At 40.2% G+C, this 15,564-nt stretch overlaps 1 protein-coding gene across 3 annotated transcripts in view; it reads left to right on the plus strand.

The window, feature by feature from the left end:
• atg7 (ATG7 autophagy related 7 homolog (S. cerevisiae)) overlaps nt 1–15,564 on the plus strand; it is a 104,726-nt gene that overhangs the window by 10,156 nt on the left and 79,006 nt on the right. For all 3 annotated transcript variants that reach the window (XM_047347015.1, XM_047347016.1, XM_047347017.1), the window contains exons 7-11: nt 4,295–4,441; nt 4,721–4,809; nt 8,633–8,754; nt 12,303–12,393; nt 14,059–14,203. In XM_047347015.1, coding sequence (XP_047202971.1) covers nt 4,295–4,441; nt 4,721–4,809; nt 8,633–8,754; nt 12,303–12,393; nt 14,059–14,203 — 594 coding nt within the window. The remainder of the gene's footprint in view (nt 1–4,294; nt 4,442–4,720; nt 4,810–8,632; nt 8,755–12,302; nt 12,394–14,058; nt 14,204–15,564) is intronic.

Raw genomic sequence — 15,564 nt, forward strand, 5'->3', positions numbered from 1 at the left:
GCTATAGCACCGTGGATTTTACAGCAACGTTTGCGGGTTTCATTGGCCTCAAAAGCCGTCGCCTGTCTCCACCAAGCAGGGATGAAACCTGCAGGTGTGTCCTGGGGGGTATGGTGCAGTTGGAAAACCTGTCGAGGAGTTTCCCCCAATGTATGGCCAGCTTCTTGACTCTGAAGATGAAGGCGGTTGCGGAGAGAAATACGAGATGGCGATGAACCTGGACAGAAGCTGCAGGAGAAGGTGCAAAAGCTATGGATAGCGAAATTTCTGTTAAAGCAAGAAGCAGTTCGAATTGTTCCGGAGGAGAAAATAAACTAGGAGTTTTACTCCCGGTATTTCCTTATTCCAAACAAAGGAGGTTCACTGCGGGCCTGTTGTGGATTTATGTTTCCTAAATTCACACCTTCAGAAATACAAATTCAGAATGCTGACAAAAACGTTCTGTTTCAATCTATTCGACCCGGCGACTGGCTCAGGTAGATAGATTTACAGGGTGCTTATTTTCATATCAGCATTTTCCAGCACACAGAAAGTTTGTCAGGTTCCCCTATCAGGGCGTAGCATAAGAATATGAGACACTCCCATCCAGGCTGTCAATAGCTCCGAGGATTTTCAGCAGGTGTGTGGAACCACTAACCCCAATTCGAGCAGCGGGGGCTCAAAGTGTTGGCCTATCTGGATGATTTTCTAGTGTGCACACCCAGGAGAGTGCAGGCGAAGAGGGATACACAGAGCCTCTTACATAGCCCGGGCAACCTGGGTTTCAACATAAACCAGGCCAAGAGTGTGATGGTTCCCACACAGAACATAGAATATTTGGGACTTGAAACAATTACTGTTTCTTTCAGATCTTTCCTAATGAATGAGCGAGTGGAAAGATTCCACCAGCATCTCGCACCGTTCTGCAAGGGAGACTGGGTCTCGTTAAGAGCCTGCATGTACCTCACAGGACTGATGGCCTCAGTGATTTCTGTCGTGCCTCAGGTGCTTCTGAGGATGTGGGAGTTTTAGCGCTGGGTTTCTTCCCTGAAGCCGAATGTGAGGCATCATCTCAGTCGCATGGTGAAAGTGTCACCCAGATGTATGCTCGCACTATGGGACCGGATGTTTTCACAGTTGGCACCCCACTGGGAGTGGTCATTAACAGGGAAGCTCTGACAACGGATGCTGCCTTGAGAGGATGGGGATCCATCTTCGAGGGGAGGTCGGTAAATGGAACCTGGCCTTCTGATGCTCAGTCATGCTCATATAAATTACCTGGAATTACTGCCGGTGTTCCTAGCTTTCAAACATTGTTTTTTACCGTTGCTGCAGAGCAGTCATGTCTTAGTGGGAAAACACAATACAACAGTGGTGGCATATATAAACCGACAGGGTGGCACCCTCTTGGGGAGGCTGCACAGACTGGCTCACAGTCTGATAATGTGGAGCAGTGCACATTCCTGGCGCACTGAACGACGGCCGGATATGTTCTCCAGGGGAAATCCGCTCTATGGGGAGTGGAAACTCAAGCCCGAAGTGGTCCACCAGATTTGGGAGACATTCGGCCCGGGTCCGTTGAACCCTTTTCCACCATCAAAGTGTATTTAGCGGCCATCTCGGCATGCCATGTGGGTTTTGGGAATTCACCGGTGGTGTAGCATCCTCTAATTAGAAGGTTCATGAAGGCTGCTCGTCACGTGCGTCCCACAGCCAGGTCCTTTTTCCTATCATGGGATTTATCTGTAGTCCTGGAAGCCCTCTCAGGGCTGCCTTTTGAGCCAAGTGAGTGTGCAGACTTAAGAGCTCTGTTAAAACAATCCTGCTGCTGGCCCTAACGTCGGCCAGGACGATAGATGAGCTGCATGCTCTGTCTGTGCATACTTGTTTACAGTTTTCTCCAGATGGCAGGAGGGTGATATTACACCCAAATCCTGCTTTTTTGCCTAGGGTTACTGATTCATCATACAGATACTCTTCATTGGAACCGCAGGCTTTTCATCCTCCACCATTTGCTGATATGAATATATGAATGAAAGACGGTTAAATCTGCTATGTCCAGTGCGCGCGTTACTCATTTATGTGGACAGGACTAAGGTTTCCTCAGAGGTAATCAGCTTCTGGTGTCCTGGGCTCCTGGCCGTAAAAGGAAACCTCTGTCCAGCCAGCGGTTGTCACGCTGGATTGTGGAGGCAATCAGGGAGGCCTATGGATGCCTGGGGCTGCACACTCCAGAGCAACTGAGAGCACATTCCACCAGGGGTGTCAACCTTGTTGGCCCTCTTCAGGGGTGTTTCTATTCAATTCAATTCAGTTTATTTAGAGAAGTGCCAATTCACCACACATGTTGTCTCAAGGCACTTCACAAAAGTCAGGTACATACATTCCAATTAATCCTAACCATTGAACAGTGCAGTCAGATTCAGTTATTTATTCAAATTGGATAAAAAGTTTTTCTATCTAAGGAAATCCAGCAGATTGCATCGAGTCAGAGATTTGTAGCATTCCCTCATCCTGGATGAGCATGTAGAGACAGTGGACAGTCATGTACATAACATCTGCATGTAGCAACAGTGGAGAGGAAAAACTCAATTTTAACAGGAAGAAACCTCCAGCAGAACCAGGCTCAGTGTGAGCGGCCATCTGCCACGACCGACTGGGGGTTTGAGAGAACAGAGCAGAGACACACAAAGAATACAGAAGCACTGATCCAGGAGTCCTTTCTATGGGAAGGAAAATTAAATGTTAGTGGATATAGTTTAGTCGTTTCATCTAGAAAGATAGAACAGATCAACTTTGAGCCAGTTTTCAAGGATAGAGTCTGAAAGAGAGCACATATAATTAGTTACAGTAAAAGCTCAGTCAATTGCTATATCTAGAAGAGAGAAAGGGTTCGACACTGAAAGACAGGGCTAAGTGGATAATCTGTAGAAGGTGAGCATTAAGTTGTTGCCAGCAAAAGCTTGGACGATGCCCCTTTCCAGAAAGGTGTCACAGGTAGACACACAGTCAGGCCAGGTGTAGCTTCTAGGAAGAGAAAAGAGAAAGAACAATGCAAAATTGGAGAGTAGTGTGAGAATGTAGCGAAGAGGGTGAAAGTGGTCATTATGTCCTCCAGCAGCCTAAGCCTATAGCAGCATAACTACACAGATAGTTTCAGTTTATTTCTTTATATAGCGCTTATTTACAACAATATCATCCCAAGGCACCCCACAAAGGGTCCGGAACGGTGCGGGGCCGCCGGGGAGGCCAGACCAAACCACCGAGTGCCAGAGCCTGGCCACCCCAGAACGGGCCACATGTAGGGGTACTAAGTAAAATAATAAACTGATAAAGTTTGTCCATCTAGAGCCCACTGATGGCCATTATTATACTTAAAACCACAAGGATCGGGATACCTCTCTCTGTCTGACTGATTATAACCATTGGAAAAGAGAAGGGGTCATACAGGTAGCAACATTTGCGCAGTTGCTAGTTGGGTCTCCCAACATGCTTTCATTAGATTCTACAGCCATTGTTGATGCACTCGGTCTTTTGTGTGATGCCTTAGCTCAGCACCAGCCCTTAGGGGTGGGTTGGAAGGGTCATCCTGCAGGTTATGCTTCAGAGCATGTAATCCGGGAGTTGGCTATATCTCTCATAGTAAGAAAATGAGCGAAGTTGAAAGGAAAACCTTTGGTTACTAGAGTAAAACTGAGTGAGGTATCTCACCACACTGCCCTTCTTCCATTAGTCACCTGGAAAAAAAGCACGTGAGAATGCTAGGTGTAGAGCAGGTGTGCTTATAAAAGGGGGAGAACACCCCCGTACCAAGCATTTATTGGTCTGTCAGTGACAGATGTGGTGGTATTGAAACTTCCATGATTGGTCATGCTTGAAGGCGCTGCCCATATTGAGACACCTCACTGAGTTTTCAGAGGGCCAGGTTTACTCTAGTAACCAAAGGTTTTTTAAAGCTCTGTTTTACTATATGCTTTAACAGTAAAACTTAATTAAAATCTTTGAGCTTTCGGTACTTAGAAAAATCTGTTTTAGCTCAGTCTTGGTATAAATGGTAAATATATATATTTTTAAATACAAAATTAAATTCAGCCAGGCCTGATATTCAATGGAAGTTATCGCACTGTGTTTTGTTAAAAACATGTTCAGTACAATGTATAAACATCCAAACAACTAAATAATTAAATTTTGGTTATTAGGGATAAAGGAGAAGCCACTGTCTGCAGTAATCTATTTTACAACAGTAAAACTAAAGAAGTAAGGTTTTACTGTTTTATGCACTTTCTGTGGTTAATAGTGCAATGATTTCTTTCAGATCTCGGCCCTGCAGGAGGCCTATGACAGCCTGTGTAAGGAAATGGGGATCACTGCGGTTCCTTTTTTCTTGATGAAATACACTGATGACACTGTTCAGATGGCTCTACTTGAGGACTGGCAGACATTTTTCACTGATACTAAGAAGGTATTTTCATTAAGACATTATTTTATGCAAACCCATTAATAAAGTGATTTCAAAATGTTTAAAAATAGTAATTGCCTTTTTATTAGTTTAAAAAGTTTTGAAACATTTTGTGGAGCATATTTTTTTATGCTGTCAAAAGATATTTCTAACTATCTTCAAATGAGACTGTTGTTGGACTTTTTTGGTTATTTGATTTCTTATAATCAGAATTTTTTTTATACACAGCCACGCAGAAATGCACACTCCTCTGGGGGAGTATTCACTCTTTGGTTTTTCCAGGTCACTGTGGGCGTCTATGATCCGTGCACTCTGTCTCAACATCCAGGCTGGCCTTTGAGAAATCTCTTGGTTTTCTTGGCTAAGCAATGGTAAACAATATCTCTGTGTGTGTGAGTTTGTGTGTGTTTATGATAATGCAGATAAAAGATGAGGAAGTCGTCTAGATAATGTGTGCTCAAGCAGTGAGTTTCAAAAAGTGTTTGAATTTGATGAAGTCACTCTGACTTTCAGATTAAGAAACAGAAATGTATCAATGTGCATAAGACATTGTAATTAACTATGACTCTAAACTTTGACTTTTCTTTATTTCACTCTGATAGAAAAACAGTCAACTGTTGGGAACTCTGCAGATTTAATGCAATGAAACACTGCAGTACAGATTTCATGCAAAATTGTTAATAAAAAATGTATTATTTAAATGTTTTTCTTTATTGAAGGTTAATTAATTTTGGGGGATAAAAATCTACACATTTCGATGATATCCTCGTTGGTTCAAGTTGTTAGTCATGTGTCAGAGTTCTGGGTAGAGCATGATCAAATATTTACACAGAGATTAGGGAGGAGGTAATACAGGTGTCCAGCAGAGTAAATGTAACTAAATATTTATTGTATCACAAACATGAACTTTGTTCTTAGGATACAACTAATGTGGTGTCCATACAATATGTTAACAAAAGTCAGGATGTTTTTTGAGAAATGTGGCTCTTTGTTTTAATGGTTGTAGTCTTCGTCTTACAACTCTTCCATGAATGCCATTTTATTTCAGACTCTTTCTTATTGTTAAATCATGACCTTATCTGAGGCAAGTGAGGCCTGCATAGTTTTAGATGTTGTGTTATTTTGTGATCTTTTGGATGGGTCATTGATGTGCTCTTAAAGTAATTCTGGTAGGCCGGCTACTCCGGACTGATAGATGTCAATTACTTTGTTTCTCATCTTGCATTTGTTTAGATTTCAACATGATCTGTTGCTTTTTGAGATCTTTTAGCCTACTTCAAAGTGTCACATGGGTTTTATTTAAGTGTTGTTTTTATTCTACGGGGCTGGCAGCAATCAGGTCTGGGTTTGGCTAGTAAAAAAATATCTCAGCCTTCTAAAAACAATGTGGTTAATCACAGTTTATTCATTATTTAACAAGAGGGAAATTACATTATTAAAGTACATACAAGTTGGTTTGCATTTATTTTTTTGATGAAGTCCTCATTTGTATACTGCATTTTGTATTTGCTCAGGTTATCTGATATTAAATTCGTTTAATGATCAGAAACTTTGAACTGTGGCAAAAATCAGAAAGTTAATGACATACAGGGTAAACACTTTGTATGGGACTCTAAACATGTGCAAACCAAGTTTGCAAATCCTTCTAAAACTTCTCACAAAGGCATATCTTCTCCTAAAATAACTCTACTGAGCAAATAGTCTTCCTATGACCCCCATTTTATGGTATTATGCATGCATTCAGGGGATATCCATTTCATATTTATGTAAATTAAAAAAGAGCAGACCTGAGCTGTTTGCATCATGATATACATGAACAAAATAATATCTGGTTGAAAGGTAATGATAATTTTGTCACAGGAAAAAAGGCCTGGCTGGGCTGCTGGCTTCGTGAAGTTGTAAAAACAGAGGTGCACAACTTTTGTTTTTTGTTTTTTTCATTTATTTAGATTAACTTAAGAGTTTCATGCAGAGCTGTTCCTTCTTTATTCAGAGAGTGAGTTTGTTTAAAATAAAATAATTTCTGGATCATGTTTGTACAGACTACATGTCATTTGCAATCTGTTAAATTTTTTTACTTTAAACTGTAATATTTGTTTGATTTATTTATTTTTTATTCTGCTGCACTGATTCTTTTTTAAATGGATGAACCATTTCACTTTTACTTTTTATAGTTTACTGTTAGCAGTGGTGGATTAGAAAAAAATATCGCCCATCATTTTAGAATTGAGATACCTCTCAGATCCAGTCTGATGTTATTATAGTGTTGAGGAGTAATGCTGCACAATACAAGACAATTGTGCAAATTTCCCCTCTCTGCTGGACTTGTATAGCATACTTCCTCTGCTTTTTGAATCAAGTGCAGGAATTAACAAACAGCATGTGCAAAACAATTTGGAAAAATGTTGCATTTTTGAGCATGAGTTCTCTCCTCGGTAGAATAAAAGCGGTATTTTAAAGGTTCTCCTCCTCTGGTCATAGATGTCCTTCTGAAGGTGTTGGCACCAGTTTGTGAGGCTGCTGAAATCTGTTTCACAAGTGGCGGAGATGAATTAGTTGAACCAGATTATCAATAGTCACAGGTGGCTGACATACAAAGGTTATAATGTCTGAATGCTTCATGTTTCTGCTCAAGATGATTCATATTTTTGGCTCCTCTGTCATTCATCTGTGACATTGTAGAGACAAATGAGAAACATTCAGATTTGAGCTCTTTTTTTGTAAACCTGGACCAAAACTTAAGATGAGATCGGTGTTTAACTTAAAATGAAAAAATGCATTGAAACAAAACACGATAAAGTGACATTTAGTCTGTTTGACCAAATCAGTATAAACTCTGCTTTTTTTATGTTTGTTGAATTTTTTAAATTCAAGAGTCAAATTCAGACAAACAAGCAAACAAAACAAAACTACAATTTGTGAAAATTTTGAAACTACAGAGTTTAATAACTCTAATTACAACAAACTGGTAATGGCATAAAACTCCATAAACGTCAACAAGTAAAACTGCTGGTTTTGTAAAATGTAGCTCAGGAAATCAACAAGTAGAATGTTGTTGGCTTGATCCCCAGCTCCAGGTTCACATGAATGTCACATGTCCCAAAACCCTGAACCCCACATTGCCCTCCTAGGGGTACTCTAATAGAGGTCACTTTGGGAAATCGTTTTGGTGAGTAAATGGTAAAGGTAGAGGTACATTTCTGACTTCCGTTAGCGTATCTAATAAGCTGTGGATGTCCTGAAACCATTAAGAACTGTTCAGGATGCTCAGAAGGAAACAAAACAAGAGAATGATTTGATGTCAAGAAGGAACCTAACTAAATAAAATTTCTTAACTAGTTAAAATGCTGTCAGTGTTTAAAACTGTAGATATTGTGAAAACTCAGAAAAAAATACTAAATAGGTGGAAAAATACAAAAATAATGCAAAATAAAAGAATTATTATATAAAGAATATAATTAGTACAGTAAATGAACCAAGCATTTAATGGGCTATATGTAGCTACTTCAATATAAATATAGATGGGCTTATCAGAGCAACATAAAATCCATGTCAGAAGAGTTAATCCAAATGGAAAACAAATATATTTGTTTCTTAAAATAGATACTATGTTCATATTTTTTATGAAATCATCCGCAAGTAACAATAAATCTATTCTTATCCATTTTAATAATATTAAATCAGTGAGCTTTTAGCTATGCTGCACTGTCACATGAGAATGTCTTTAACAAAACTGCTGCTTGTTCACTGCTATAGTTTTGCTTAGATTTGGGGGAGAAGATGCTCTGGAAACTCCTCTGAGATGCGATTTACCATCAACATTTGTTTTTATCATCCAGCTTCGTTTTTTAGGGAATTTTAGTTTTAGTCATCATCTAATCCAAACATCATCCGTCTTGTGCATGACTACACTTTCTCTCTATGTCAAACAAAAACTATCTATGATAAAATGTGGGATTAGAGAGTAGCTGTGATGTCTCGCCTTTTCGCCTGTTGGGATTTTATTATGCAATCCAGGGCAATTTGGACCATATCAATAAAAGTATGCTGGTATCTGTGCTGTTTTTTTTTTTTTTTTTATGAAAAGTGAGAGGGAAAAGAGTTGGCTTTTATTTACTTTATAATAAATGACATAGTCACTTGTGTGATGTGTTGTCATTGTTTGGCTCTTGATGTTGTCCTTTTGTGTGTCAGGGCCTCCAAAGTGGACGTGGTGGAAGTGCTGTGTTTCAGGGACCGAACTCTGCAAGGAAACCGCTCCATCCAGCATAGTGTCGTCTTCCAGGTCAAACTACCCGAGCTTCCCAACAACTCAGGTAGTGATGATGTCTTCGGCCACCTCTATTTGTCTGCTCACATAAGATAAGATAAGATTAGATAGACTTTATTGATCTCACAGATTAACAGTTACCACAGTTATTAGGCTTCAGTTATCACTGATACCACAGTTAACTTGTTTGAGGACCTCTTAGTAACACACAAGAACGTTGCAAATTGTCTCCTCAGAAGGTGGAGGCAACTCTGGTCCTTCTTTTGTGTTATGGGACCAGTCCAGTTTATTGTTTAGGTGAACACCCAGGTACTTAAAACTGTCCACAAAGTCCATGATGACTGACCAGTACTCTAGCTGGCTCCCCTCAGACACACAGCCCACAATGGCTGAGTCGTCAGAGAACTTCTGGAGATGACAGCTGTCCTTGTTGTAGGTAAAGTCCGTGGTGTAAAGAAATGGTGACAGGACAGTACCCTGCGGGCCCCCAGTGCTGCAGACTACCAACTCTGACTCACAGCTGCGCAGCCTCACGTACTGGGACCGGTCAGTGAGTTAATCAATGGTCCAGGCAGCAAGGTGTCCATCCACTCCTGCATCCTCCAGCTTCCCCGCGGCAGCGCCCGTCTGATGTGTTGAAAGCCAGGAGAAGTCAAAGAACATAACTCTCACAGCGCTCTGGATGGGTGAGCGCCCGCTTAGGTGGGTGAGGATGAGCCTCTCGATGGTCTTCATTACGTGGGAGGTCAAGGCGACTGTTCTGTAGTGGGCCAATTCCTTGGCATGCGTTGTTTTAGGAACCAGAACCACATAGGAGGTCTTCCACAGGACAGGGAGCTTCTCCAGACCGAGGTTCATGTTGTACATGTGGCTGAGGACCTCACAGAGTTGGTCTGCACAGGTCTTCAGCAGCCAGGGATTGATACCGTCTGGTCCTGCAGCTTTCCTCTGCTTCAGCTCTTTCCTCTTTGCATGTCTTTTTATCTTCACAAAGACTCCTTTTTTTTTTTACCTATAACTCTGTCCAACCCAAGCTTGTTTGCTGCTGATTCTGACAAGTTTTAGTTCACATTCCCCTGAGAGACTACTCGCTTCAATCTAATCTCACAAAGCGTCTCCGTTATCCTTTTGTCTGCCGAATTAGGAATGAAAACAATTTAAATAGTAATAGCAGCATGGGGGGGGGGGGTTCGCTCTCTGATCTGGGAAAGGTTTTTGTTAAGTTTCATCGAGGCATTGTTTCTGTTACTCCGTCAGCAAATCGCAGCTTTTAATTAAGTCGTGAGTAAATGTGTTCAAGCAATACAGATGAATTCAGCTGTTCTGTGAATCGGCATATTTGGTGCCGTTTTAAAGGGATAAAGCAATTCACATTGTTCTGTTTTTTTCCATATACATGAGGATAAGCATTGCTGCCATATAAATCATGAAATAAGAAATAAAAAAGGCCCATTGCACTTATCAAAAAAGATTTTTGTAAATAACAATTAGATAATACCACTACTTCCCATTCCAATTTGTCTGTTTGTTTATTTTACACTACAGCACACAGCATCATGTGTGTATTTAACAACCATGCAGTAAACAAGGAGTAATGCATCAGTGCACTAAGTGGCGTAAGGGTGCTGTAAGAGGTGCAACTTCAGTTGCTCAACAGTCTGGGGTCTCTGTTGTCATATTTTGTGCTTTATAATGCGCCACACATTTTCAAGGCCTGGACGGCAGGCAGGCCAGTCTAGTACTCGTACTCTTTCACTACGAATCTGCGCTGTTGTAACACGTGCGGAATGTAGCTTGGAATTGTCTTGCATTAATAAGCAGGGACGTCCCTGAAAAAGTTAGTGTGTTAGTGCCCATGGCATGTTTCGTTGTCCGATGAGCTAACCCCTCCCTCCTACTTTCCTATGTGTAAGGGGATTGCTCAATCCAGCTCTCCATCCAACGGGTCTGATCTTCCCTAAACCTGAAAGGTCTAACTAACTCTCGCCCTTCTTCAACTGGAGGTCTGGACGACTGAGTAGCCCACAGCAGTCATTCACACTTCGACAGTCACTTTTGTTCACTGCTGCTCATTCTCTAATATTACAACTGGCTCTTGGTATATGGGCTAGGTTAATTTTTGTGGCTCGGCACGAGCCCCAAAAGATAAGACAGATAATATGTGGCTCCACACAGGCCCCTCCAGTCTCTCAGTCCCAGAATATGAGAAGATGCTTGTTTTCACTCTCTACTGCTTCAACTGTGTATTTTGATAATTATTGCATGGATTACACAAAAGGATATTTATTGAAATTTTTATGGTTACCTGCGAGCAGTTAATAAATGTTGCATGGATTACATGGAAAGATCTCACCTTATTTTGACACATGGGTATCAAAGTTACCTATGCCATGGGCACTAACGCCCCCCATACCATCACAGATGCTGGCTTTTGAACTTTGCTCCGATAACAATCCAGATAGTCCTATTCCTCTTTGGCCAGGAGGATACGACTTCCATGATTTCCAGAAACAAATTGAAATGTGGACTTGTCAGACCACAGTACACTTTTCCACTTTGCGTCAGTTCATCTCAGATGAGCTTGGGCCCAGAGAAGTCAGCGGCGATTCTAGGTGTTGTTGGCATATGGCTTTCGCTTTGCCTGGTAGAGTTTTAACTTGCTCTTGTAGATGTAGCAACAAACTGTGTTAACTAACCAGGGTTGAATGATGTTGGTTTTTAATGCAGTGCCCCCCTGAGGGATCGAAGGTCACGGGCATTCAATGTTGGTTTTCAGCCTTGCTGTTTACATGCAGATTTTTCTCCAGATTCTCTGAATCTTTTGATGATATTATGGCCTAAAGATTATGAAATCCCTAAAATTCCCTGCAATTGTATGTTGAGAAACGTTCTTCAACTGTTTCTCAGGAGCATCAGGTGCAACTATTTGCTCATGCAGTCTTTACAAAGTGGTGAACCTCACACGATCCTATCTTGTGAATGACTGACCCTTTCAGGAATACTCCTTTTTATACCCAAACATGACTGACATTAACCTGTTTCTAATTAACATGTTTACCTGTGGAATTATCCAAACAGGAGCATTCCTCAGCTTTCCCAGCTGTTCCAGCTGTTTTGGAACATGTTGAAGGCATCAGATTCAAAATTAGTGAATATTTGCTAAACACGATAAAGTTTATCAGTTTGAACATTAAATATCTTGTCTTTGTAGTGTATTTAGTTGCATATGAGTTAAAAAGGATTTGCAAATATTTTTATTATTTTATTAACATTTTACACATCATCCCAACTTCAGTGGAATTGAGGTTATAATAGAATAAATAAATGTTTAACTTCAAACTACAAAAAAGTATTTAAATGTATCGTTTTCTTAGATTTTTAAGCAGAAATTGCTTATTTTTACACACACACCCAAAATATTAGAGATATCGTGTCTCTATTTGAACATGTTTGATTAATGTTTAATCTATTGACTTTTATAAATAAATTCAATTAGATGTTTATGCTTTCTGCAGAGACACGATTTTATTGTCATTGTTGTAATGTATTATCAAAATTTGTGTGTCTAAAAGTTTGTGCTTAATATTATTTTAGTGTGTCCTAAAAGTGTTGGATGGGAGAAGAACCCAAAGGGGGCATTGGGACCACGAATGGTCAACCTGAGTGAATGCATGGACCCTAAAAGGTAAAACATCTGAAATTCACATCTTTGTCATATAACTTTTACTATCTGTTGCTACAGATGTTTACAGTTGCACCTGAAATTAGGTGCAACCCCCTCTGGAAATTAGGTTTATTGGCAGAATGGACAAACTACCAGCTGTTTAGAATAAACATATCCTTATGTGTATCCGCGTGCTCCTATTTGCCTGTCACTTTGCGGTTGATACACCTGAATTTCCCCACTCAGCAACAATAAAGGATTATTCGATTCTATTCTATTCTAAATAAATCAAACACACAGTTTAAATAGCTGAACACAAATAATATAACAGGTGATTTATTTGAATTAAACACAAAATATCTCTTTTATTTACTGCTGCAGTTTCAAAATCATTAACTTCTTCATGACAAGCTTTTTTAGTACTGTTATTGTTACCTGATGCAAATATGATTCATTTTCAGTCACCAGCTTCTTGTAGCATTCTTGAGAAATCTTAGCCCACTACTCTTTGGCAAAGGCCTACAGTTCATTAATATCCTTGGGTTTGGTAAACAGAAAAAAAATCCAATGTGGTTAAAGTCAGTTGACCATGACAGGCACTCTAGTATCTTTCACCACTTCTTCTGAAACCACGCTCTGGTGGACTTTAAGATGTGTTTAGGATCATTGTCCTGTTTGAAGGTGCGATGATGCCCTAGCTTCAGTTTCCTTACAGAGGGCCTGTCATTTTCTCCACATTTCCTGATACCTGATGGGCTCCATCTTGCCCTCCATATGCTGCTGGTTTCCATTCACAGAAAAAAGGAGCACCAGAGCATTCCTGATGTATGACCTGGCTTCACGGCAGGCAGCGTATGCTTTATTCTTCCTCATCCAGACATATCTTTGACCCATTGGCCTGGAAAGTTCTAGTTTTGTTTCATGACTTCACATAACAGAATCCCACGACACCCTTTTTGCTTATTTATATTGTAAGTAGAACTTTGAATCTGACTTTTTTTGGGTTTATTTTTGCTTTTGGGTCAGCAGTGGTATACCTCCTAGAGTACAGACATGGAGCCCTGCAGCATTCAATATGTGCCCTACTGTGGAAACTGAAAACTCAGTGGCTGTAGGTCTTTTGCAGTCAGTTGAAGGTTGTTGATAATCTGCCTCCTCAGAAATCGGGTAGTGACATTGATAGCTTTTCCTTTCTTCCGCTTCCAGGTGGTGAAGTCACTGTTTATTTTTTTATTTAAAACCTGCAAAATGTTCCCAGCTGTATCTCTAGGAACATTAAGGGCCTATGCTACCTTTTTGTATCCTTCTCCTAGTTTATTTAAGGTAATATTGTGTTCTTTAAACTTTTTGGACATTTCTCCTGACGTGGCCATATTTGTAACATACAGTGAAATGTTACCTTTAACAGTCCAGCCGTTAGAGGTGTTTCATCTATGGCCAATTCTTTCCATGGGGTTGAATAACTTGACTGTATTTGTGATATAAGTAAGGATTTAGTGTTGAATTTGGATAAAATCCTTGTAATATTAGTTTTATTTAACTATTAAATTTTTCCTCTCTAATTTGTTAACTGCAAACACCTGAACAATGTTTTATTTTGTAAATAATGAAAGGTTGGAGGTTGAATAATTTTAGGTTGCAACTGTAAACTGTAGGTATTTGGTTTTCTCATACTGCTTCCTGCAGACTTGCAGAGTCATCAGTGGACCTGAATCTTAAGCTAATGAGATGGAGGCTGGTTCCTTCTTTGGACTTGGACAAAGTCGTCAACACAAAGTGTCTTCTTCTTGGTGCTGGGACACTGGGCTGCAATGTGGCCAGGACTCTCATGGTAAGGCCTGACTGATGGATGAAAGTTGACTGGAGTTTGATTTGGTACTTGGCAAAAAAACAAAACAATCCAAATGAACATAAAGTGCACGCTCTACTTACTGTGACCCAAAGATAAACATGTGCTTATCCTTACACTCCTTGTCTTCCTTATAAGGGTACATCTAAAAAAATTAGAATATCAAAATTTTAATAGGATTTGTTACTCATTTCAGAAAGTGAAACTCATATATATATATATATATATATATATATATATATATATATTACACTTAGAGTCAATATTTCAAGCGTTTATTTCTTGTAATTTTAATGATTATGGTTTATAGATGATGGAAACCTAAAATTCTGAATCTCAGGAAATTAGAATATTGGGAAAAAGTTAAATATTAGAAACTCATGGTGTCACACTCTAATAACCTAATTAACTCAAGACACCTGCAGCTTTTAAATGGTCTATCAGTCTGGGTCAGCGGGCTAGACAATGATGGGGAGGACTGCAGACTTGACAGATGTTGAGAAGTCAGTCGTTGACACCCTCCACAACGATGAGAAGCCACAAAAAGTCATTGCTAAAGTACCTGGTTGAGTGCTGTATCCAACATATCTGTAGAAATGCTGAGTGGAAGGGGTTTAGGAAAATGTGGCAGAAAAAAAGGTGCTTTAGCCACAGGGATAATCGCAGATTTGACAGGATTGTCAATCAAAATCCATTCAACACTTTGGAGGAGACTTACAAGGAGTGGACTGAGGATGTAGTCTCTGCATCAAGAGCCACTACGCACAGATAAATCAAACACATGGGCTACAAGCATCTTACCTGGTCCAAGGAGACTTAAAAACTGGACTTTTGCTCATTGGTCCAGAGCGCTCTTTTCAGATGGAAGTAAAGTTAGAGTTTTATTTGGAAATCAAGGTCCCAGATTCTAGAGGAAGAGTGGAGAGGAACAGAATCCACGTTGCTTGAGGTCCAGTGTGAAATTTCCACAGTCAGTGATGACTGCCATGTCACATGCTGGTGCTGGTCCACTGTGTTTTCTGTAGTCCACAGTCAACTCAGCATCTACCAGGTAATTTTAGAGCAGTTCAAGTTTTATATAGATGCTGATTTTATTTTGCAGCAGGACTTGGCTCCGGCACACGCTGCCAGAGGTACCAAAGGCTGGTACAGTGACCATGATTTTACTGTGCTTGATTGGTCAGCAAACTGGCCTGACCCGAATCCCTTAGAGAATCTATGCAGTATTGTCAAGAAGAAGATCAGACACAAACTAGACCAACAATGCAGATGACCTGAAGGCTGCTTTCAAAGCAACCTGGTCTTCCATTATACCTCATGTTGATCGCCTCCATGCCATGCTG

The sequence above is a fragment of the Girardinichthys multiradiatus genome, chromosome 20, assembly GCF_021462225.1.
Source record: "Girardinichthys multiradiatus isolate DD_20200921_A chromosome 20, DD_fGirMul_XY1, whole genome shotgun sequence".
In the NCBI taxonomy this organism is placed as follows: domain Eukaryota; kingdom Metazoa; phylum Chordata; class Actinopteri; order Cyprinodontiformes; family Goodeidae; genus Girardinichthys; species Girardinichthys multiradiatus.